This window comes from Anomaloglossus baeobatrachus, chromosome 5, assembly GCF_048569485.1.
Source record: "Anomaloglossus baeobatrachus isolate aAnoBae1 chromosome 5, aAnoBae1.hap1, whole genome shotgun sequence".
Taxonomy (NCBI): domain Eukaryota; kingdom Metazoa; phylum Chordata; class Amphibia; order Anura; family Aromobatidae; genus Anomaloglossus; species Anomaloglossus baeobatrachus.
The window spans coordinates 8,146,804-8,172,361 of record NC_134357.1 but is presented as its reverse complement, the minus strand read 5'-3'; the positions used below and the strand labels follow the sequence as shown (position 1 = coordinate 8,172,361).

Sequence of the window (25,558 nt, the reverse complement as noted above, 5' to 3'; positions counted from 1 at the left end):
CTTCCACTATGATCAGAACACTCTTCTCCTTAAATGCTCTGTGCTGCTGGAGACTCTGGACACTAAAGATTGAGTAAGAAATAACTGGTCAAATGGGAGGTTAAACCACTGGAAACAACGGAACTGGTGAACTGGAAACCTAATTATAGTTCATGTAATAACTAGAAAAGGGGACAATAAAGCACTGGACACCAGGGAACGGACCAACATCAAACTGGACCCAAAAACTGGGGCACAAAACCACCAGAGGACGCCTGAGGCCGGAGCACAATACAGCGAGCCTAGTGATGGGTGACCCCGAATTGTAAAGTTCGGGGTCCGTACTGGAAGTCAGTGATACTATCCGGTTTGGCCGCCCAGATACAAAATAAAAGGGATTAAAGCAGGACAGCTATCCTCACGATGTCTCCGGGCGGGTGTCACACTGCTTCCTGGTCCACTCATTAAACCTTATGAATATTCCTGGTTTGCCCCGCCCACCCTCTGTGACGGCGTCTGTGAATGGCTGCAGTCAGACTGTTGGCGTCTGTGATTGGTTGCCCTCACACTAGCTGTCTGGGACAGGACGTGAAGTGTAAAAATAAACAATTGGAAAAATTGGTGCAGGGTCCCCTGTATTTTGATACCCAGTGCAGATAAAGCTGCTGCCCTCAGCTGTGCGCGTTATATTGGCTGTGTATCAAAATAAGAGGGACCCCATGTGGCTTTTATTTTAAATTATTTACATAAATAATTAAAAATCGGTGTGTGGTGCCCTTTCATTTTAATACCTTGCCAAGATAAAGCTGACAGCTGGTGGCTGGTATTCTGAGGCTGGGGAGGCCCATGGTTATTGGGTCCTCCCCAGGCTAAAAATAAAGCCTTCAGCTGCCCCAAACGTTGATCATCTATTACATGTACCAATCCTGACACTTTACCCAGCTCATCCCGATTGCCCTGGAGCTGGGATAATCTAGGGGTTTATGGCAGCTGTGACTTTTCAAAAAATGACAGCTGTCATCAAGCCCAAGGTTATTGATGAGGAGGAATCTATGAGACCCCAATTACTAATCATGTAAGTAAAAAGAAACAGAACACAGAGAAAAATCCTTTACTAAAAAAATAAACAAAAGCTCTCTTTCTCCAATTTACTAACCCCCCAAAACCCCTGTATGTCTGACCTAATCCACAGACATGATGTCCCACGATGATCCCATCTCTGCTACATCTGAGGTCATAGTGCATGGTCTCGTTAGAAAACGTGACCGATCACTGCAGTGTCAGGGACACAGGGGACGGAGCCGAAGCTGTGAGAGCGGTGACATCAGTGAGTTCACCTAAGGTCACAGCTGGCAGTTGCCACGGTACCCCAGCTGTGACCTCGGGTGAACTTAATGAACCCACCTGAGATGAACTCAATGCCAGATTACTGGCTTAGGCTATGTGCGCAGTACTGAGTATTTGGTTGCAGAAACTCTGCATCTCCTGGCAGAAAAACACAATAAAAACATGATAACCAATAACCATGGGCCTCCCCAGCCTGAGAATACCAGCCTCCAGCTGTGGGGCTCTATCTTGGCTGGGTGTCAAAATTGGGGGGACCAAACACTGTTTTTTAGAATTATTTATTTAAATATTTTTTAAAAAGCTGCATGCGGTTCCTCTTATTTTGATACACAGCCAAGATAAGTGCATGGGTGGGGGCTGCAGCCTGTAGCCATGGCTTTATCTGTGCTGGATATCATAATATGGGGGGACCCTACGCCATTGCTTCCAATTATTTATTTTTACACTGCATGTCGGTACCCAGACAGTTAGTGTGAGGGCTGCCAATCACAGGCGCTGGCACAGAGGGTGGGGGCATAGTCTGACTACAACCAATCACAGACACTGTCACAGAGGGTGGGCGGGGGAAGCAAGACGGCAACCAATCACAGACACTGTCACAGAGGGTGGGCGGGGGAAGCAAGACTGCAACCAATCACAGACACTGTCACAGAGGGTGGGCGGGGGAAGCAAGACGGCAATCAATCACAGACAATGTCACAGAGGGTGGGCGGGGAAAGCAAGACTGCAACCAATCACAGACACTGTCACAGAGAGTGGGCGGAGAAAGCAGTGAAAATTCATAAGGTTTAATGAACGGACCCGGAAACAGTGTGACCGCTGCGCGGAAACTTGGTAAATAAAATTGTCCTGCATTAATCCCTGTTTTGCTTCCTCTTACGCCCCCTAGCCCTTACTACCACCATTTTACAGCTCACAAGTTTGGGTTTCCATAGACTTATACGAGGTTCGGGACCTGGGCTCAAGTCCGTCCGGACCTGCTGAACCCAAACATCTGCGAATTCGCCCATCTATAAACATGACACCAGGGTCTGGAACAACAAAATATGGGACACCAGTTACTGGAGCAGTAGTCTACTTGATAGCCGGGACTAGAGCACCATATTACTAAAACCAAGCACTGGAGCAATAAACTATGGGACACCAGGGACCAGAGCACCAAACCACCAGACACCAGGGACTGGGAGCAATAAACTATGGGACACCAGGGACTGAAGCAATAAACTATGGGACACCAGGGACCAGAGCAGCAAACCGCAGGTTACCAGGGACTGGGAGCAATAAACTATGGGACACCAGGGACCAGAGCACCAAACCACAAGGTTACCAGGGACTGGGAGCAATAAACTATGGGACACCAGGGACCAGCGCACCAAACCACCGGACACCAGGGACTGGGAGCAATAAACTATGGGACACCAGGGACCAGAGCACCAAACCACCGGACACCAGGGACTGGGAGCAATAAACTATGGGACACCAGGGACCAGCGCACCAAACCACCGGACACCAGGGACTGGAGCAATAAACTATGGGACACCAGGGACCAGAGCACCAAACCACCGGACACCAGGGACTGGAGCAATAAACTATGGGACACCAGGGACCAAAGCACCAAACCACAGGTTACCAGGGACTGGGAGCAATAAACTATGGGACACCAGGGACCAGAGCACCAAACCACCGGACACCAGGGACTGGAGCAATAAACTATGGGACACCAGGGACCAGAGCACCAAACCACAGGTTACCAGGGACTGGGAGCAATAAACTATGGGACACCAGGGACCAGAGCACCAAACCACCGGACACCAGGGACTAGAGCAATAAACTATGGGACACCAAGGACCAGAGCACCAAACCATGGGACAACAAGGACTGGATCACTAATCTGCTGGACACCAAGGACTGGGGCACCAAACCACAGGACACCAGGGACTGGAGCAATAAACCACTGGACATAAGGTGCTGAAGCACCGGTCAAGACTCTGCTCTTCTGAAATACTCTGCACTGCTGTTGCACCCATTCCATTAGGTGTAAGGAGGCGACTCAGACATTTCATCAATATCTTTGTTTTTCTCTATTTCTTTTAGGATTTTGAAAGAGCCACAATGTATATAGAGAAGGTTTCACAACCGCCTCCGTACCGAGAGGCTCTCCAGCCCGTATGTAAACGTCTCAGGACCCTCTTATGTACATAACCCCTCATCAAGTGCCTCCTTGTGCTCTGTAATGTTCTCTGCGTCGCCCCTGAAATTCTGGAAAACGTCCTATGAAATTCCCGCATAACTGTAAATGTGGAATTAACCGAATGTCGCCCCTGATAAAAGAAGCCGAAAAAGAAGGTGAGCAGAGGTTAATTGCTGATGTGCCCCCCGACACCAGCAGCTCATGTGCCCCCCGACACCGGCAGCTCATGTGCCCCCTGACACCGGCAGCTCATGTGCCCCCCGACACCAGCAGCTCATGTGCCCCCCCCGACACCAGCAGCTCATGTGCCCCCCGACACCAGCAGCTCATGTGCCCCCCGACACCGGCAGCTCATGTGCCCCCCGACACCGGCAGCTCATGTGCCCCCCGACACCAGCAGTTCATGTGCCCCCCGACACCAGCAGCTCATGTGTCCCCATAAGGACACCGGCAGCTCATGTGCCCCCCGACACCAGCAGCTCATGTGTCCCCATAAGGACACCGGCACCACCAGGTCTCACTGAAGACACCAGGCATTTTAAAAAATAAAATTACAAAACGCCTGGTGCCTCCAGTGACATGTCCCATTTGCCCGGTATGGCCGCGGCGCTGTCATTTGCCCGGTATGGCCGCGGCGCTGTCATTTGCCCGGTATGGCCGCGGCGCTGTCATTTGCCCGGTATGGCCGCGGCGCTGTCATTTGCCGTCCAGATTCCTTCAGCTTCTCTCAATTCTATGTTACAGGATAACACCAGTTACTAATCTCTACATGTAACCCCTGAGCAGCTGCTCATCCACACACAGCACCAGTCAGCGAGCGCAACGCTCTGGACAGCAGGTCATAACAGCCAGAGGAGCAACAAATCATAACAGCCAGAGGAGCAGAAGGTCATAACAGCCAGAGGAGTAGAAGGTCACAGCAGCCAGAGAGGAAGCAGGTCATAACAGCCAGAGGGGCAACAAATCATAACAGCCAGAGGGGCAGAAGGTCACAGCTGCCAGAGAGGAAGCAGCTCATAACAGCCAGAGAGGAAGCAGGTCATAACAGCCAGAACGGAAGCAGGTCATAACAGCCAGAACGGAAGCAGGTCATAACAGCCAGAACGGAAGCAGCTCATAACAGCCAGAAGGGAAGCAGGTCATAACAGCCAGAAGGGAAGCAGGTCATAACAGCCAGAACGGAAGCAGGTCATAACAGCCAGAAGGGAAGCAGCTCATAACAGCCAGAAGGGAAGCAGGTCATAACAGCCAGAAGGGAAGCAGGTCATAACAGCCAGAACGGAAGAAGGTCATAACAGCCAGAACGGAAGCAGGTCATAACAGCCAGAACGGAAGCAGGTCATAACAGCCAGAACGGAAGCAGCTCATAACAGCCAGAAGGGAAGCAGCTCATAACAGCCAGAAGGGAAGCAGGTCATAACAGCCAGAAGGGAAGCAGGTCATAACAGCCAGAACGGAAGCAGGTCATAACAGCCAGAACGGAAGCAGCTCATAACAGCCAGAACGGAAGCAGCTCATAACAGCCAGAAGGGAAGCAGCTCATAACAGCCAGAAGGGAAGCAGCTCATAACAGCCAGAAGGGAAGCAGCTCATAACAGCCAGAATGGAAGCAGCTCATAACAGCCAGAAGGGAAGCAGCTCATAACAGCCAGAAGGGAAGCAGGTCATAACAGCCAGAACGGAAGCACCTCATAACAGCCAGAAGGGAAGCAGGTCATAACAGCCAGAAGGGAAGCAGCTCATAACAGCCAGAACGGAAGCAGCTCATAACAGCCAGAAGGGAAGCAGGTCATAACAGCCAGAACGGAAGCAGGTCATAACAGCCAGAACGGAAGCAGGTCATAACAGCCAGAACGGAAGCAGCTCATAACAGCCAGAACGGAAGCAGCTCATAACAGCCAGAAGGGAAGCAGCTCATAACAGCCAGAAGGGAAGCAGCTCATAACAGCCAGAAGGGAAGCAGCTCATAACAGCCAGAAGGGAAGCAGCTCATAACAGCCAGAAGGGAAGCAGGTCATAACAGCCAGAAGGGAAGCAGCTCATAACAGCCAGAACGGAAGCAGCTCATAACAGCCAGAACGGAAGCAGCTCATAACAGCCAGAAGGGAAGCAGCTCATGACAGCCAGAAGGGAAGCAGCTCATAACAGCCAGAAGGGAAGCAGCTCATAACAGCCAGAATGGAAGCAGCTCATAACAGCCAGAAGGGAAGCAGCTCATAACAGCCAGAAGGGAAGCAGGTCATAACAGCCAGAACGGAAGCACCTCATAACAGCCAGAAGGGAAGCAGGTCATAACAGCCAGAAGGGAAGCAGCTCATAACAGCCAGAACAGAAGCAGCTCATAACAGCCAGAAGGGAAGCAGGTCATAACAGCCAGAAGGGAAGCAGGTCATAACAGCCAGAACGGAAGCAGGTCATAACAGCCAGAAGGGAAGCAGCTCATAACAGCCAGAAGGGAAGCAGGTCATAACAGCCAGAAGGGAAGCAGCTCATAACAGCCAGAACGGAAGCAGCTCATAACAGCCAGAACGGAAGCAGCTCATAACAGCCAGAAGGGAAGCAGCTCATAACAGCCAGAAGGGAAGCAGCTCATAACAGCCAGAAGGGAAGCAGCTCATAACAGCCAGAATGGAAGCAGCTCATAACAGCCAGAAGGGAAGCAGCTCATAACAGCCAGAAGGGAAGCAGGTCATAACAGCCAGAACGGAAGCACCTCATAACAGCCAGAAGGGAAGCAGGTCATAACAGCCAGAAGGGAAGCAGCTCATAACAGCCAGAACAGAAGCAGCTCATAACAGCCAGAAGGGAAGCAGGTCATAACAGCCAGAACGGAAGCAGGTCATAACAGCCAGAACGGAAGCAGCTCATAACAGCCAGAACGGAAGCAGCTCATAACAGCCAGAAGGGAAGCAGCTCATAACAGCCAGAAGGGAAGCAGCTCATAACAGCCAGAAGGGAAGCAGCTCATAACAGCCAGAAGGGAAGCAGGTCATAACAGCCAGAAGGGAAGCAGCTCATAACAGCCAGAACGGAAGCAGCTCATAACAGCCAGAACGGAAGCAGCTCATAACAGCCAGAACGGAAGCAGCTCATAACAGCCAGAAGGGAAGCAGCTCATAACAGCCAGAAGGGAAGCAGCTCATAACAGCCAGAATGGAAGCAGCTCATAACAGCCAGAAGGGAAGCAGCTCATAACAGCCAGAAGGGAAGCAGGTCATAACAGCCAGAACGGAAGCACCTCATAACAGCCAGAAGGGAAGCAGGTCATAACAGCCAGAAGGGAAGCAGCTCATAACAGCCAGAACAGAAGCAGCTCATAACAGCCAGAAGGGAAGCAGGTCATAACAGCCAGAACGGAAGCAGCTCATAACAGCCAGAAGGGAAGCAGCTCATAACAGCCAGAACGGAAGCAGCTCATAACAGCCAGAAGGGAAACAGGTCATAACAGCCAGATGGGAAGCAGGTAATAACAGCCAGAAGGTCAGCAGATCATAATTGCAAGATTGGCAGCAGATAATAACAGCCAAAAGGACAGCAGGTCATAACAGCTAGAGGATCAGCACGTCATAACAGTAAGTGGGTCAACAGGTCATAATAGGCAGGGTAGTAGCAGATCATAAAAGTCAGAAGGGCAGCAGGTCAGACTCATAACAACCAGAGGGACAGCAGGTCATGACAGCTAGAGGGACAGCAGATCATAACAGCAAGAGGGACAGCAGATCATAACAGCAAGAGGGACAGCAGATCATAACAACCAGAGGGACAGCAGATCATAACAGCAAGAGGGGCAGCACATCATAACAACCAGAGGAACAGCAGATCATAACAGCCAGAAGGGCAGCAGGTCATAACAACCAGAGGGACAGCAGATCATAACAGCAAGAGGGGCAGCAGATCATAACAGCAAGAGGGGCAGCAGATCATAACAGCAAGAGGGGCAGTAGGTCATAAAAGCAAGAGGGGCAGCAGATCATAACAGCAAGAGGGGCAGTAGGTCATAAAAGCAAGAGGGGCAGCAGATCATAACAACCAGAGGGACAGCAGGTCATAACAGTCAGAGGGACAGCAGATCATAACAGCAAGAGGGGCAGCACATCATAACAACCAGAGGGACAGCAGATCATAACAGCCAGAAGGGCAGCAGGTCATAACAACCAGAGGGACAGCAGATCATAACAGCAAGAGGGGCAGCAGATCATAACAGCAAGAGGGACAGCAGATCATAACAGCAAGAGGGACAGCAGATCATAACAGCAAGAGGGGCAGCAGATCATAACAGCAAGAGGGGCAGCAGATCATAACAGCAAGAGGGGCAGTAGGTCATAAAAGCAAGAGGGGCAGCAGATCATAACAACCAGAGGGACAGCAGGTCATAACAGTCAGAGGGACAGCAGATCATAACAGTCAGAGGGGCAGCAGATCATAACAACATGGATCAACATGTTAGGCTACGGGTTGAACTAGATGGACTTAGAGTCTCCCTTCAACCTTAAAAACTATGATACTATGATAACAGCCAGAGGGGCAGCAGGTCATAACAGGCAGAGGGGCAGCAGGTCATAAGAGCCAGAGGGGCAGCAGGTCATAACAGCCAGAGGGGCAGCAGGTCATAAGAGCCAGAGGGGCAGCAGGTCATAACAGTCAGGGGGACAGCAGGTCATAACAGCCAGAGGGGCAGCAGGTCATAAGAGCCAGAGGGGCAGCAGGTCATAAGAGCCAGAGGGGCAGCAGGTCATAACAGTCAGGGGGACAGCAGGTCATAACAGCCAGAGGGACAGCAGGTCATGACAGCCAGAGGGACAGCAGGTCATAACAGCCAGAGGGGCAGCAGATCATAACAGTCAGAGGGACAGCAGGTCATAACAGCCAGAGGGACAGCAGGTCATGACAGCCAGAGGGGCAGCAGACCTGCAGTCAGAGGGACAGCAGGTCATAACAGCCAGAGGGGCAACAGGTCATAACAGTCAGGGGGACAGCAGGTCATAACAGTCAGGGGGACAGCAGGTCATAACAGCCAGAGGGACAGCAGGTCATGACAGCCAGAGGGACAGCAGGTCATGACAGCCAGAGGGACAGCAGGTCATAACAGTCAGGGGGACAGCAGGTCATGACAGCCAGAGGGGCAGCAGACCTGCAGTCAAAGGGACAGCAGGTCATAACAGCCAGAGGGGCAGCAGATCATAACAGCCAGAGGGGCAGCAGATCATAACAGTCAGAGGGACAGCAAATCATAACTGTCAGAGGACCTACCCTAAGTAGTAAAGTTGCATATCACAATAGCGTTAATAATGCATAGACTGCAGGTGTCAATAAAAGTGACATTTTGTTTGAATTTGGAGAAATATCTTGTGGAGACACGGGGGTCAGTGGGTGCTCTCGTCCGCTAAAACTCGCCGCCTTTAGAAAGACAGCGTGGCTCAGGGCTCATCCCAACTGAACGCCGGCCTCCTTAACCGTGGGCGGAACACTACTCAGACAACACAGGGTGAGGGAACCACAATAATTAGACTTTATTGGATCCCCAAACAATTAACGGCACATAACACATAACCAGCAAAACACAAATGTAACAGGCAACAGAGTCTCACCCTTCTGCTGGCTCACCAGGGATTTAGAATGCCCATGCCTCAGAGGTCCCAGGGCTATTTACTCCAATCCAGCAGCACCCCGCTTTTGGCGGGCACCCACCGAGAATGGAATAACACCAGATTTAGGAAGCTGTCGGAGGTCTGCAAAATCTGTAGCAGGTGACTGAACTGTCCCAACCTGCGTGTCCTCCTTAGGTAGTCCTGGTATGATGATATAATCCTGGCAGCTGGAGTCGAAATCCCTAGACTGTGGATACGGTCTCCAACCGGAACTGGAGTCCCTAGATTGAAGCCACAAGGTATCCTGATCCTCTACCCAGCTCCTAAGAGCTTAGACTGGATCCATCAGCATCCATCAACAACCACCTGGTGGCTTAAAGAAATCCCTTTTACAGTCACAGCCTTCCACTTGGATACACTGCGTCCTCATCGATTGGTTGGACAAGATCGCCTCTCCCATTGGATGAATCTCAAGCTGCATGGACAATGTTCATCCAAATGATGTCTACAGAAAGACTGAGGGTATACATGTAGTCTGGAATGCACAGACTAGACAATGACTACTAAGGTAATTACATTAGCAATACACAACTACAATACAATGATTACTGGAAGGGTCTGGAGAAACAATAGCTAAGCAAACATGACTTAGCACACATAAGAACAATACGTCTGGCTGAATGTTAAGAAACTTTAACCCATGAGAGGCATTGGGTGTCCATGTCGTCACATATCTTCTTATATTAGTTGTGATCAGATATTTTTATTCTTCTTGTTTCATTGATTTATTGCAACCAGAAGAAAGTTTGTACATTTTACTAATAACCAAATTTACAATTGTGGGGAGGGGGTAATTGTGACTGCATCTGTATCTGAATGTAACAGTGTGGAGATATCAATAAATAAGAGAAGTATAAGAACTACAGATGAGAGAAACGGATAATTAAAGGGACGGTTCCCGTACGCCTCCTTTTATCCGTTTATCAGCAATATATTGGTGTTGGGCTTTAAGTTCTTTTTTTTTTTACAACATTTCTCCACTCAAAACTTCAAAACTCAAGTGTAAGTGCGGTGACTTCCATGTGTCACAGGGATATAAAGCTGAGAAGTCGCTGAATTTGCAGCAGATGTGCCTGAATTGTTTCCATCTCTATGATTGATGTATCAGGGTCATTATTAAACTATTACACATCGACATTCATAGCACATACCACAAATACCAGACCCTGCGGGTATCTCGTGCGTCGCTGCACTACGGCGCCCCCTAGAGGCTGTAAAACCATAAACTATCTGTGTATGAGCAGAGGTAACGCTATCACTATGAACTCTCTGAATGCAGAAGCTAGCACTGCGCCTCCTTGTGGCCAAATATTCCTGAAATGTAAATATTTATAAGTTCATTAATGAACCGTGGAAATGTAACAATTTCAGTAGATTGGAAGAGATTTCCCCTTAGATCACCCGGATGTTTTTCCGTCTTCTCCCCATCGCGGCGGCCGTGCCTGGACCCCAATAATTAGTTTAAAATACTTGTGCCCAGCATTAATGATTTTGGGGTATTTACGCCCCTAACTCTGGAATCCCTCCTGAGACGGTGGAAATAGTTGGGATAACACAATATATTGTATCTTTTTGTTGTTTTTCACTTGCGCTTGTTTCCTGGAACACGAGAAACGCTGTAACGTATCTGAGCTCCAGGAAGTGGCGCGCGCCCAAATCCCTCCCTCCACAGCCAACTTATTCTCTCAAAACACGCTGAGATTTTGGATTTTCCCTCCCTACAAGAAGCTCGGGCAAAAAAAGAGAGAAATCCCCTGGATCCAGCGAGGTTCTTAAGGAGGGAAATTCCTGGCAGATCAGATTTCAGCCGCTGTGCACCTACAAATAGGGGCCGAGTGAGCGCAGCACCTGTACACAGCTCACCTGCGGCACCGGTACACAGCTCACCTGTATACAGCTCACCGCAGCACCTGCATACAGCTCACCGCAGCACCTGCATACAGCTCACCGCAGCACCTGCATACAGCTCACCGCAGCACCTGTATACAGCTCCTCACCTGCGGCACCTGTATACAGCTCCTCACCTGCGGCACCTGTATACAGCTCCTCACCTGCGGCACCGGTACACAGCTCCTCACCTGCGGCACCTGTATACAGCTCCTCACCTGCGGCACCTGTACACAGCTCCTCACCTGCGGCACCTGTATACAGCTCCTCACCTGCGGCACCTGTATACAGCTCCTCACCTGCAGCACCTGTAAGTACCCGACAATGTGGGTGAGGGGATAACAGGCGCCTCACGGGGACCAGCAAGGGGAGGGGGGGGGGCAGGCAATATTACACACGGGTGCACAATACTACACAGGGGGGACAATGCTATAAAGGGAGTCAGAGGGACAATACTATACAAGGGGGACAATACTACACAAGAGAGAACAATACTACACAAGGGAGAACAATACTACACAAGGGAGAACAATACTACACAAGGGAGAACAATACTACACAAGGGGGACAATACTGCACAAGGGGGACAATACTACACAAGGGGGACAATACTACACAAGAGAGAACAATACTACTCAAGGGGGACAATACTACACAAGAGAGAACAATACTACTCAGGGGGGACAATACTACACAAGGGGGACAATACTACACAAGAGAGAACAATACTACTCAAGGGGGACAATACTACACAAGAGAGAACAATACTACTCAAGGGGGACAATACTACACAAGAGAGAACAATACTACTCAGGGGGGACAATACTACACAAGGGGGACAATACTACACAAGAGAGAACAATACTACTCAAGGGGGACAATACTACAAAAGGGAGAACAATACTACACAAGGGGGACAATACTACACAAGAGAGAACAATACTACACAAGGGAGAACAATACTACAAAAGGGAGAACAATACTACACAAGGGTGACAATATACACAAGAGAGAACAATACTACACAAGGGAGAACAATACTACATAAGGGAGAACAATACTACACAAGGGGGACAATACTACACAAGAGAGAACAATACTACACAAGGGGGACAATACTACACAAGAGAGAACAATACTACTCAAGGGGGACAATACTACACAAGGGGGACAATACTACACAAGAGAGAACAATACTACTCAAGGGGGAACAATACTACACAAGGGGGACAATACTACACAAGGGGGAACAATACTACACAAGGGGGACAATACTACACAAGAGAGAACAATACTACAAAAGGGAGAACAATACTACACAAGGGGGACAATATACACAAGAGAGAACAATACTACACAAGGGAGAACAATACTACACAAGGGAGAACAATACTACACAAGGGGGACAATACTACACAAGGGGGACAATACTACACAAGAGAGAACAATACTACTCAAGGGGGACAATACTACACAAGAGAGAACAATAGTACTCAAGGGGGAACAATACTACACAAGGGGGACAATACTACACAAGGGGGAACAATACTACACAAGGGGGAACAATACTACACAAGGGGGACAATACTACACAAGAGAGAACAATACTACTCAAGGGGGACAATACTACACAAGAGAGAACAATACTACTCAAGGGGGACAATACTACACAAGAGAGAACAATACTACTCAAGGGGGACAATACTACACAAGAGAGAACAATACTACTCAAGGCGGACAATACTACACAAGGGGGACAATTCTACACAAGAGAGAACAATACTACTCAAGGGGGACAATACTACAAAAGGGAGAACAATACTACACAAGGGGGACAATACTACACAAGAGAGAACAATACTACACAAGGGAGAACAATACTACAAAAGGGAGAACAATACTACACAAGGGAGAACAATACTACACAAGGGAGAACAATATTACACAAGGGAGAACAATACTACACAAGGGGGGCAATATACACAAGGGAGAACAATACTACACAAGAGAGAACAATACTACACAAGGGAGAACAATACTACACAAGGGAGAACAATACTACACAAGAGAGAACAATACTACAAAAGGGAGAACAATACTACACAAGGGAGAACAATACTACACAAGGGAGAACAATACTACACAAGGGGGGCAATATACAACACAAGGGAGAACAATACTACACAAGAGAGAACAATACTACACAAGGGAGAACAATACTACACAAGGGAGAACAATACTACACAAGAGAGAACAATACTACAAAAGGGAGAACAATACTACACAAGGGAGAACAATACTACACAAGGGAGAACAATACTACACAAGGGAGAACAATACTACACAAGGGGGGCAATATACACAAGGGAGAACAATACTACACAAGGGAGAACAATACTACACAAGGGAGAACAATACTACACAAGGGGGACAATACTACACAGGACAGAAAATATTACACGGGGGGGACAATACTATAATATCACAGACCAATTGTTAAAAAACACCTTTATGAATATTCATTGTTAAAATGGAAAAATCCCTGATTACATATACATCTACTATCCTCATGTATATTTAATCAGGGATTTTCTTGTTTTAACAATGAATATTCATAAAGGTGTTTTTTAACAATTGGTCTGTGACATTATAGGAGATAGCACACCTAGAAGCAAGACTCTGTGAATTCGGGGACAATACTACATGGGGACAAACAGTACTACAATTGGGGGGACAATTCTACACAGGGGGACAATAGTACAGAGGATGGAAAATATTACAGAGGGGGGAAAATACTACACTGGAGGGAGAATACTACACAAGGGGGACCAATACTACACGGGGGGGGGGGGAAATTCTACTCAGGGGGGACAATACTACTCAGAGGGGGGAGTACTGGTCAGGGGGACACATTACTGTGCAGTGGGGAAAATATTACTAATGGGGGGACAATACTGTGCAGGGAAGTACATTGCTGTGCAGGGAGACATTACTACACGGGGGGACAATACTGCACAGGGGAGACAATATTAGAGGGGTGACATTACTACAAGGAAGACATTACTGTGCAGGGGCACAATATTACTCAGGGGGAACATTACTGCGCAGGGGGAACATTACTGCGCAGGAGAGACACCATTTAAGTTACTGCAGGTAAAAACAGATTGATGTGATGGGTCCCTTTAATTAAATCTTTTGGGTACAAGAGGTCTTTCTTGGGGGGGTAATTTTGTGCTGTGAATGTTATTTATGCGATTGTTACAATCACTGCTGAGAGTGAAATTGGATACAGACCTGTCTGATGGCCGATGTCTTCTCCTGAATGGTGGGGGTGGGGGTGGGGGGGGATTGGGATCTTTTTTGATCTTTTACTGTTTTCCTTCTGGTTTGATTATATTACTACAGAGTTCTCGATATTGATTGTTACAATATTTCTTAGCCTTTTTCTTCTTTTCTTCTTTCTTCCTCCTTTCTTCCGCGTCTTATATAACCGCAGGGTCAGGCTCTCGGTGACGTTTCCTTGTGAGTTACATAACACTAAACTCCTGGAGACATCTTCTGTCAGGAGGAGGAGGAGGAGGATGATGGGGGATGTAGTTCTCGAGGAATTCAGGGCTTTAGGTGGTTTTACACCGTTATAGCTAAGAGCAAAGAAAGAAAGAAAAAGTGTGACCTCACTGGAGCGGGGAAATCGCAAAGATTCAGGGGGAAACCGGTCTATATTACTGGAGCCTCCTGATGAACCCGGGGCTGGGACAACCACGGGCCCCATAGTCAGGATCACTGCTACCTCCACACCCCCTATAGCTGCACCCCCAGATGTCACCGCTACCTCCACACCCCCTATAACTGCACCCCCAGATGTCACCGCTTCCTCCGCACCCCCTATAGCTGCACCCCCAGATGTCACCGCTCCCTCCGCACCTCCTATAGCTGCACCCCCAGATGTCACCGCTTCCTCCGCACCCCCTATAGCTGCACCCCCAGATGTCACTGCTACCTCCACACCCCCTATAGCTGCACCCCCAGATGTCACCGCTACCTCCACACCCCCTATAGCTGCACCCCCAGATGTCACCGCTACCTCCACACCCCCTATAGCTGCACCCCCAGATGTCACCACTACCTCCACACCCCCTATAGCTGCACCCTCAGATGACACCACTACCTCCACACCCCCTATAGCTGCACCCCCAGATGTCACCGCTCCCTCCGCATCCCCTATAGCTGCACCCCCAGATGTCACCACTACCTCCACACCCCCTATAGCTGCACCCCCAGATGTCACCACTACCTCCACACCCCCTATAGCTGCACCCCCAGATGTCACCGCTACCTCCGCACCCCCTATAGCTGCACCCCCAGATGTCACCGCTACCTCCACACCCCCTATAGCTGCACCCCCAGATGTCACCACTACCTCCACACCCCCTATAGCTGCACCCCCAGATGTCACCACTACCTCCACACCCCCTATAGCTGCACCCCCAGATGTCACCGCTCCCTCCGCATCCCCTATAGCTGCACCCCCAGATGTCACCACTACCTCCACACCCCCTATAGCTGCACCCTCAGATGTCACCACTACCTCCACACCCCCTATAGCTGCACCCCCAGATGTCACCACTACCTCCACACCCCCTATAGCTGCACCCCCAGATGTCACCACTACCTCCACACCCCCTATAGCTGCACCCCCAGATGTCACCACTACCTCCACACCCCCTATAGCTGCACCCCCAGATGTCACCGCTACCTCCGCACCCCCTATAGCTGCACCCCCAGATGTCACCGCTACCTCCGCACCCCCTATAGCTGCACCCCCAGATGTCACCGCTACCTCAACACCCCCTATAGCTGCACCCCCAGATGTCACCACTACCTCCACACCCCCTATAGCTGCACCCCCAGATGTCACCACTACCTCCACACCCCCTATAGCTGCACCCCCAGATGTCACCGCTCCCTCCGCATCCCCTATAGCTGCACCCCCAGATGTCACCACTACCTCCACACCCCCTATAGCTGCACCCCCAGATGTCACCACTACCTCCACACCCCCTATAGCTGCACCCCCAGATGTCACCACTACCTCCACACCCCCTATAGCTGCACCCCCAGATGTCACCACTACCTCCACACCCCCTATAGCTGCACCCCAGATGTCACCACTACCTCCACACCGCCTATAGCTGCACCCTCAGATGTCACCGCTACCTCCGCACCCCCTATAGCTGCACCCCCAGATGTCACCACTACCTCCACACCCCCTATAGCTGCACCCCCAGATTTCTTCGCTACCTCCGCACCCCCTATAGCTGCACCCCCAGATGTCACCGCTACCTCCACACCCCCTATAGCTGCACCCCCAGATGTCTTCGCTACCTCCGCACCCCCTATAGCTGCACCCCCAGATGTCACCGCTACCTCCTCACCCCCTATAGCTGCACCCTCAGATGTCACCGCTACCTCCGCACCCCCTATAGCTGCACCCCCAGATGTCACCGCTACCTCCGCACCCCCTATAGCTGCACCCTCAGATGTCATCGCTACCTCCGCACCCCCTATAGCTGCACCCCCAGATGTCACCGCTACCTCCACACCCCCTATAGCTGCACCCCCAGATGTCACCGCTACCTCCGCACCCCCTATAGCTGCACCCCCAGATGTCACCGCTACCTCCGCACCCCCTATAGCTGCACCCCCAGATGTCACCACTACCTCCACACCCCCTATAGCTGCACCCCCAGATGTCACCACTACCTCCACACCCCCTATAGCTGCACCCCCAGATGTCTTCGCTACCTCCGCACCCCCTATAGCTGCACCCCCAGATGTCACCGCTACCTCCGCACACCCTATAGCTGCACCCTCAGATGTCACCGCTCCCTCCGCACCCCCTATAGCTGCACCCCCAGATGTCACCGCTACCTCCACACCTCCTATAGCTGCACCCCCAGATGTCACCGCTACCTCCACACCTCCTATAGCTGCACCCCCAGATGTCACCGCTACCTCCACACCTCCTATAGCTGCACCCCCAGATGTCACCGCTACCTCCGCACCCCCTATAGCTGCACCCTCAGATGTCACCGCTATCTCCGCACCCCCTATAGCTGCATATTTGTTTTCTGAGGTTGGAGCCCCCCATGATGATGCTCTTTTCTCCTTATAGTCAGAGGACCTGGATCGTGATGGGCCCAAAGAGGAGAAGCTCCATCACAGGTGAGCGAATCGGCACCGCCATAGTGTCCGGCACCATACTCTGCGGGCCGGTGGTGACATTGTGCGGTCCGCACTGGTAGCAGGTTTCGCCGCCTATGTTTCTAGGAAAGTTGGGGAGGGGGCTCCTGAGGGACAGGGTCACAGCTGGGGAGGGGGCCCCTGAGGGATGGGGTCACAGCTGGAGAGGGGGGCTCCTCTGTGATTGAGGACGGGGTCACAGCTGGGGAGGGGGCTCTTCTGTGACTGAGGACGGGGTCACAGCTCGGGAGGGGGCTCCTCTGTGACTGAGGACGGGGTCACAGCTGGGGAGGGGGCTCCTCTGTGACTGAGGACGGGGTCACAGCTGGGGAGGGGGCTCCTCTGTGACTGAGGACGGGGGTCACAGCTCGGGAGGGGGCTCCTCTGTGACTGAGGACGGGGTCACAGCTGGGGAGGGGGCTCCTCTGTGACTGAGGACGGGGTCACAGCTGGGGAGGGGGCTCCTCTGTGACTGAGGACGGGGTCACAGGTCGGGAGGGGGCTCCTCTGTGACTGAGGACGGGGTCACAGCTGGGGAGGGGGCTCCTCTGTGACTGAGGACGGGGTCACAGCTGGGGAGGGGGCTCCTCTGTGATGAGGACGGGGTCACAGCTCGGGAGGGGGCTCCTCTGTGACTGAGGACGGGGTCACAGCTGGGGAGGGGGCTCCTCTGTGATGAGGACGGGGTCACAGCCGCACAACACGTCTGACCAGTTTGAGTTGAGGCTTTCGCTGACAGTCGCTCCGCACATTCCTACACTCGGGGCAGTTATTTCTGGCTCTGACCTCAATGTGTCACCTCAATGATTGACTCTTTAGAGACAAATTTTCTTAGAATTTCTGCAGATTTTCTTTTCTTTGTCGCTATCTAGAATTATTCGAGTAAAATCCTGAAATCTCTTTGGTGACGGAGTCACAACACGACATCCACAGTCAGTAATAGCTGATGTCACAGCTCACCTCTTCCCCACATCTGCCCAGTTCACAGAGCATGCCCCCATAGAAGTGAATAGGTGATGTCACAGCTCACCTCCTCTCTGCACAATGACGTCTGCACAGGCCACACATGCCCACTACACCCCCATAGAGTGAATAGACTATGTCACAGCTCACCTCCTCTCTGCACAATGACGTCTGCACAGATCACACATGACCATATGAAAACAATACTAAAGGAGCAGGGGGCACTCACTGCGAGTGGAAGAAAAGCGATTCCGAAACCTAAATAGGAAAGGGTTCTTTACAGTTAGAGCGGTCAGACTGTGGAATGCGACCACAAGAGGTAGTAATGGCAGATACTATAACAGCTTTTAAAAAAGGGCTGGATGATTTCCTCACTACACAACATTGTTGGTTATCAATGACTTTGTGACCAAATGTAGAACTGGTGGAGGAGGGGGAACTAGATGCACCTAGGTCTTTTTTCAACTTTAGTAACTTTGTAACCACTACACCCCCATAGAGTGAATAGGTGATGTCACAGCTCACCTCCTCTCTGCACAATGACGTCTGCACAGGTCACACATGATCACTACACCCCCATAGAGTGAATAGGTGATGTCACAGCTTATTTCAGACACGATCAGGTATCACTCCCGTCCTCTCCAGCTCCGGTGCGGCTCTTGGCCGGTATATTGGGACTTTTCGGGGTGACTGATCGTCCTTGTGATTTATTTGCAGATGAGGAGATCATTAAACAAGGCTGCCTGATCAAGTCTCCCCCGTCCTACGTCTTCACCAAAAAGGTAATGTCCTTCCCTCACATCGCTGCTCTACAATCACCGGTGCCGCTCCTGATCTGTTTCTGAGAAAGCTGGGTGACAGCTACCATGCCGTCTGCTGCCAGAGGGGGCGCCATCCAGCTTCCCAAAGAAAGTGGCAAAACTACAGAGGTGCAACCCGGGAAATGGCCTCGTTACAATGTATCCTGCACCAAACCGCAAAGCTGCGGCAACTACAACCGAGCCGGTGACAATGTGTCCGTCCCCCTGACCCCGGCCACAACTGCAGCAGATACAACCGAGCCGGTGACAATGTGTCCGTCCCCCCCGCCCCCGAACACAGCTGCGGCAACTACAACCGAGCCGGTGACAATGTGTCCGTCCCCCCCGCCCCCGACCACAGCTGCGGCAACTACAACCGAGCCGGTGACAATGTGTCCGTCCCCCCCCGCCCCCGACCACAGCTGCGGCAACTACAACCGAGGCGGTGACAATGTGTCCGTCCCCCCCGCCCCCGACCACAGCTGCGGCAACTACAACCGAGCCGGTGACAATGTGTCCGTCCCCCCCGCCCCCGACCACAGCTGCGGCAACTACAACCGAGCCGGTGACAATGTGTCCGTCCCCCCCCGCCCCCGACCACAGCTGCGGCAGATACAACTGAGCCGGTGACAATGTGTCCGTCCTCCTCAGCCCCGACCACAGCTGCGGCAGATACAACCGAGACGGTGACAATGTGTCCGGCCACCCCGCCCCCGAACACAGCTGCGGCAGATACAACCGAGCCGGTGACAATGTGTCCGTCCCCCCCGCCCCCGAACACAGCTGCGGCAACTACAACCGAGCCGGTGACAATGTGTCCGTCCCCCCCGCCCCCGAACACAGCTGCGGCAACTACAACCGAGGCGGTGACAATGTGTCCGTCCCCCCCGCCCCCGACCACAGCTGCGGCAACTACAACCGAGCCGGTGACAATGTGTCCGTCCCCCCCACCCCCGAACACAGCTGCGGCAACTACAACCGAGCCGGTGACAATGTGTCCGTCCTCCTCAGCCCCGACCACAGCTGCGGCAGATACAACCGAGACGGTGACAATGTGTCCGGCCCCCCGCCCCCGACCACAGCGGTGTCAGTAGGACCCGGCCCGGTGGTGTCTTCGGACTCTAGGCCGTTTCCATTCCTTGACATTAGCAGAGATCATGAAAATAGTGAGAAGTGGAAACACAAAATCCTGTCCCTTCTCTGCATATTTCTGGGGGTCCGGGGTCTCGCTCACCTCATGGCTCCTGTCCCTTCTCTGCAGATTTCTGAGGGTCCGGGGTCTTGCTCACCTCATGGCTCCTGTCACTTCTCTGCAGATTTCTGAGGGTCCGGGGTCTTGATGACCTCATGGCTCCTGTCCCATCTCTGCAGATTTCTGAGGGTCCGGGGTCTCGCTCACCTCATGGCTCCTGTCCCTTCTCTGCAGATTTCTGAGGGTCCCGGGGTCTCGCTCACCTCATGGCTCCTGTCCCATCTCTGCAGATTTCTGAGGGTCCTGGGTCTCGATGACCTCATGGCTCCTGTCCCTTCTCTGCAGATTTCTGAGGGTCCGGGGTCTTGCTCACCTCATGGCTCCTGTCCCTTCTCTGCAGATTTCTGAGGGTCCGGGGTCTCGCTCACCTCATGGCTCCTGCCCCTTCTCTGCAGATTTCTGGGGGTCCTGGGATCTCGCTGACCTCATGGCTCCTGTCCCTTCTCTGCAGATTTCTGAGGGTCCCGGGGTCTCGCTGACCTCATGGCTCCTGTCCCACCTCTGCAGGTGTCTGGGGATACCGGGGTCTCACTCACCTCATGGCTCCTGTCCCTTCTCTGCAGATTTCTGAGGGTCCGGGGTCTTGCTCACCTCATGGCTCCTGTCCCTTCTCTGCAGATTTCTGAGGGTCCGGGGTGTCGCTGACCTCATGGCTCCTGTCCCATCTCTGCAGATTTCTGAGGGTCCGGGGTCTCGCTGACCTCATGGCTCCTGTCCCATCTCTGCAGGTTTCTGAGGGTCCGGGGTCTCGCTCACCTCATGGCTCCTGCCCCTTCTCTGCAGATTTCTGAGGGTCCGGGGTCTCGCTCACCTCATGGCTCCTGCCCCTTCTCTGCAGATTTCTGAGGGTCTGGGGTCTCGCTCACCTCATGGCTCCTGTCCCTTCTCTGCAGATTTTTGAGGGTCCCGGGGTCTCGCTCACCTCATGGCTCCTGTCCCTTCTCTGCAGATTTCTGAGGGTCCGGGGTCTCGCTCACCTCATGGCTCCTGCCCCTTCTCTGCAGATTTTTGAGGGTCCCGGGGTCTCGCTCACCTCATGGCTCCTGTCCCTTCTCTGCAGATCTCTGAGGGTCCGGGGTCTCGATGACCTCATGGCTCCTGTCCCTTCTCTGCAGATTTCTGAGGGTCCGGGGTCTCGCTCACCTCATGGCTCCTGACCCTTCTCTGCAGATTTCTGAGGGTCCGGGGTCTCGATGACCTCATGGCTCCTGTCCCTTCTCTGCAGATTTCTGAGGGTCCGGGGTCTTGCTCACCTCATGGCTCCTGTCCCTTCTCTGCAGATTTCTGAGGGTCCGGGGTCTCGCTCACCTCATGGCTCCTGTCCCTTCTCTGCAGATTTCTGAGGGTCCGGGGTCTCGATGACCTCATGGCTCCTGTCCCTTCTCTGCAGATTTCTGAGGGTCCAGGGTCTTGCTCACCTCATGGCTCCTGTCCCATCTCTGCAGATTTCTGAGGGTCCGGGGTCTCGCTGACCTCATGGCTCCTGTCCCATCTCTGCAGGTTTCTGAGGGTCCGGGGTCTCGCTCACCTCATGGCTCCTGCCCCTTCTCTGCAGATTTCTGAGGGTCCGGGGTCTTGCTCACCTCATGGCTCCTGCCCCTTCTCTGCAGATTTTTGAGGGTCCCGGGGTCTCGCTCACCTCATGGCTCCTGTCCCTTCTCTGCAGATTTCTGAGGGTCCGGGGTCTCGCTCACCTCATGGCTCCTGCCCCTTCTCTGCAGATTTTTGAGGGTCCCGGGGTCTCGCTCACCTCATGGCTCCTGTCCCTTCTCTGCAGATCTCTGAGGGTCCGGGGTCTCGATGACCTCATGGCTCCTGTCCCTTCTCTGCAGATTTCTGAGGGTCCGGGGTCTCGCTCACCTCATGGCTCCTGCCCCTTCTCTGCAGATTTCTGAGGGTCCGGGGTCTCGCTCACCTCATGGCTCCTGTCCCTTCTCTGCAGATTTCTGAGGGTCTGGGGTCTCGCTCACCTCATGGCTCCTGTCCCTTCTCTGCAGATTTCTGAGGGTCCAGGGTCTCGATGACCTCATTGCTCCTGACCCTTCTCTGCAGATTTCTGAGGGTCCGGGGTCTTGATGACCTCATGGCTCCTGTCCCTTCTCTGCAGATTTCTGAGGGTCGGGGTCTCGCTCACCTCATGGCTCCTGTCCCATCTCTGCAGATTTCTGAGGGTCCCGGGGTCTCGCTCACCTCATGGCTCCTGCCCTTTCTCTGCAGATTTCTGAGGGTCCGGGGTCTCGTTCGCCTCATGGCTCCTGTCCCTTCTCTGCAGATTTCTGAGGGTCCGGGGTCTTGCTCACCTCATGGCTCCTGTCCCTTCTCTGCAGATTTCTGAGGGTCCGGGGTCTCGATGACCTCATGGCTCCTGACCCTTCTCTGCAGATTTCTGAGGGTCCGGGGTCTTGATGACCTCATGGCTCCTGTCCCTTCTCTGCAGGTTTCTCAGGGTCCGGGGTCTCGCTCACCTCATGGCTCCTGCCCCATTTCTGCAGGTTTCTGAGGGTCCGGGGTCTCGCTCACCTCATGGCTCCTGTCCCTTCTCTGCAGATTTCTGAGGGTCCGGGGTCTCGATGACCTCATGGCTCCTGCCCCTTCTCTGCAGATTTCTGAGGGTCCCGGGGTCTCGCTCATTTCATGGCTCCTGTCCCTTCTCTGCAGGTTTCTGAGGGTCCGGGGTCTCGATGACCTCATGGCTCCTGCCCCTTCTCTGCAGATTTCTGAGGGTCCCGGGGTCTCGCTCACCTCATGGCTCATGTCACTTCTCTGCAGATTTCTGAGGGTCCCGGGGTCTCGCTCACCTCATGGCTCCTGTCCCTTCTCTGCAGATTTCTGAGGGTCCGGGGTCTCGATGACCTCATGGCTCCTGCCCCTTCTCTGCAGATTTCTGAGGGTCCTGGGTCTCGCTCACCTCATGGCTCCTGTCCCTTCTCTGCAGATTTCTGAGGGTCCGGGGTCTCACTGACCTCTTGGCTCCTGTCCCTTCTCTGCAGGTTTCTGAGGGTCCGGGGTCTCGCTCACCTCATGGCTCCTGTCCCATTTCTGCAGGTTTCTGAGGGTCTGGGGTCTCGCTCACCTCATGGCTCCTGTCCCATTTCTGCAGGTTTCTGAGGGTCCGGGGTCTCACTGACCTCATGGCTCCTGTCCCATCTCTGCAGATTTCTGAGGGTTCGGAGTCTCCTTCGCCTCATGGCTCCTGTCCCATCTCTGCAGATTTCTGAGGGTCCGGGGTCTTGCTCGCCTCATGGCTCCTGTCCCATCTCTGCAGATTTCTGAGGGTCCCGGGGTCTCGCTCACCTCATGGCTCCTGTCCCATCTCTGCAGATTTCTGAGGGTCCCGGGGTCTCGCTCACCTCATGGCTCCTGTCCCTTCTCTGCAGATTTCTGAAGGTCCGGGTCTCGCTCACCTCATGGCTCCTGTCCCTTCTCTGCAGATTTCTGAGGGTGCCGGGATCTCGCTCACCTCATGGCTCCTGTTTCTTCTCTGCAGATTTCTGAGGGTCCGGGGTCTCGCTCGCCTCATGGCTCCTGTCCCTTCTCTGCAGATTTCTGAGGGTCCCGGGGTGTCGCTGACCTCATGGCTCCTGTCCCATGTCTGCAGATTTCTGAGGGTCCGGGGTCTTGCTCGCCTCATGGCTCCTGTCCCATCTCTGCAGATTTCTGAGGGTCCGGGGTCTCGCTCGCCTCATGGCTCCTGTCCCATCTCTGCAGATTTCTGAGGGTCCGGGGTCTCGCTGACCTCATGGCTCCTGTTTCTTCTCTGCAGATTTCTGAGGGTCCGGGGTCTCGCTCATTTCATGGCTCCTGTCCCATCTCTGCAGGTTTCTGAGGGTCCCGGGGTCTCGCTCACCTCATGGCTCCTGTCCCATCTCTGCAGATTTCTGAGGGTCCGGGGTCTCGCTGACCTCATGGCTCCTGTTTCTTCTCTGCAGATTTCTGAGGGTCCGGGGTCTCGCTCATTTCATGGCTCCTGTCCCATCTCTGCAGATTTCTGAGGGTCCGGGGTCTCGCTCGCCTCATGGCTCCTGTCCCATGTCTGCAGATTTCTGAGGGTCCGGGGTCTCACTCGCCTCATGGCTCCTGTCCCATCTCTGCAGATTTCTGAGGGTCCGGGGTCTCGCTCATTTCATGGCTCCTGTCCCATCTCTGCAGATTTCTGAGGGTCCGGGGTCTCGCTCGCCTCATGGCTCCTGTCCCTTCTCTGCAGGTTTCTGGGGGTCCCGGGGTCTCGCTCGCCTCATGGCTCCTGTCCCATCTCTGCAGATTTCTGAGGGTCCGGGGTCTCGCTGACCTCATGGCTCCTGTTTCTTCTCTGCAGATTCCTGAGGGTCCGGGGTCTCGCTCATTTCATGGCTCCTGTCCCATCTCTGCAGATTTCTGAGGGTCCGGGGTCTCGCTCGCCTCATGGCTCCTGTCCCTTCTCTGCAGATTTCTGAGGGTCCCGGGGTCTCGCTCACCTCATGGCTCCTGTCCCATCTCTGCAGATTTCTGAGGGTCCGGGGTCTCGTTCGCCTCATGACTCCTGTCCCTTCTCTGCAGATTTCTGAGGGTCCGGGGTCTCGCTCATTTCATGGCTCCTGTCCCAGCTCTGCAGATTTCTGAGGGTCCGGGGTCTCGCTCATTTCATGGCTCCTGTCCCATGTCTGCAGATTTCTGAGGGTCCGGGGTCTCGCTCACCTCATGGCTCCTGTCCCTTCTCTGCAGATTTCTGAGGGTCCGGGGTCTCGCTCGCCTCATGGCTCCTGTCCCTTCTCTGCAGGTTTCTGGGGGTCCCGGGGTCTCGCTCACCTCATGGCTCCTGTTTCTTCTCTGCAGGTTTCTGAGGGTCCGGGGTCTCGCTCACCTCATGGCTCCTGTCCCATCTCTGCAGATTTCTGAGGGTCCGGGGTCTCGCTCATTTCATGGCTCCTGTCCCTTCTCTGCAGATTTCTGGGGGTCCCGGGGTCTCGCTCATTTCATGGCTCCTGTCCCTTCTCTGCAGATTTCTGAGGGTGCCGGGATCTCGCTCGCCTCATGGCTCCTGTCCCATCTCTGCAGATTTCTGAGGGTCCGGGGTCTCGCTCACCTCATGGCTCCTGCCCCATTTCTGCAGGTTTCTGAGGGTCCGGGGTCTCGCTCACCTCATGGCTCCTGTCCCATCTCTGCAGATTTCTGAGGGTCCGGGGTCTCGCTGACCTCATGGCTCCTGTTTCTTCTCTGCAGATTTCTGAGGGTCCGGGGTCTCGCTCATTTCATGGCTCCTGTCCCATCT

The 25,558-nt window shown here is 53.0% G+C and overlaps 1 protein-coding gene across 1 annotated transcript in view; it reads left to right on the top strand.

Annotated features, from left to right (window-relative positions):
- Nucleotides 1-11,006: 11,006 nt before the first annotated feature.
- Nucleotides 11,007-25,558, top strand: part of PLEKHS1 (pleckstrin homology domain containing S1) — a 45,948-nt gene continuing 31,396 nt past the window's right edge. Inside the window, 4 exon segments of the mRNA XM_075348160.1 lie at nt 11,007-11,121; nt 11,172-11,362; nt 17,228-17,277; nt 18,976-19,040. Coding sequence (XP_075204275.1) covers nt 17,247-17,277; nt 18,976-19,040 — 96 coding nt within the window. The 5' untranslated portion in view covers nt 11,007-11,121; nt 11,172-11,362; nt 17,228-17,246.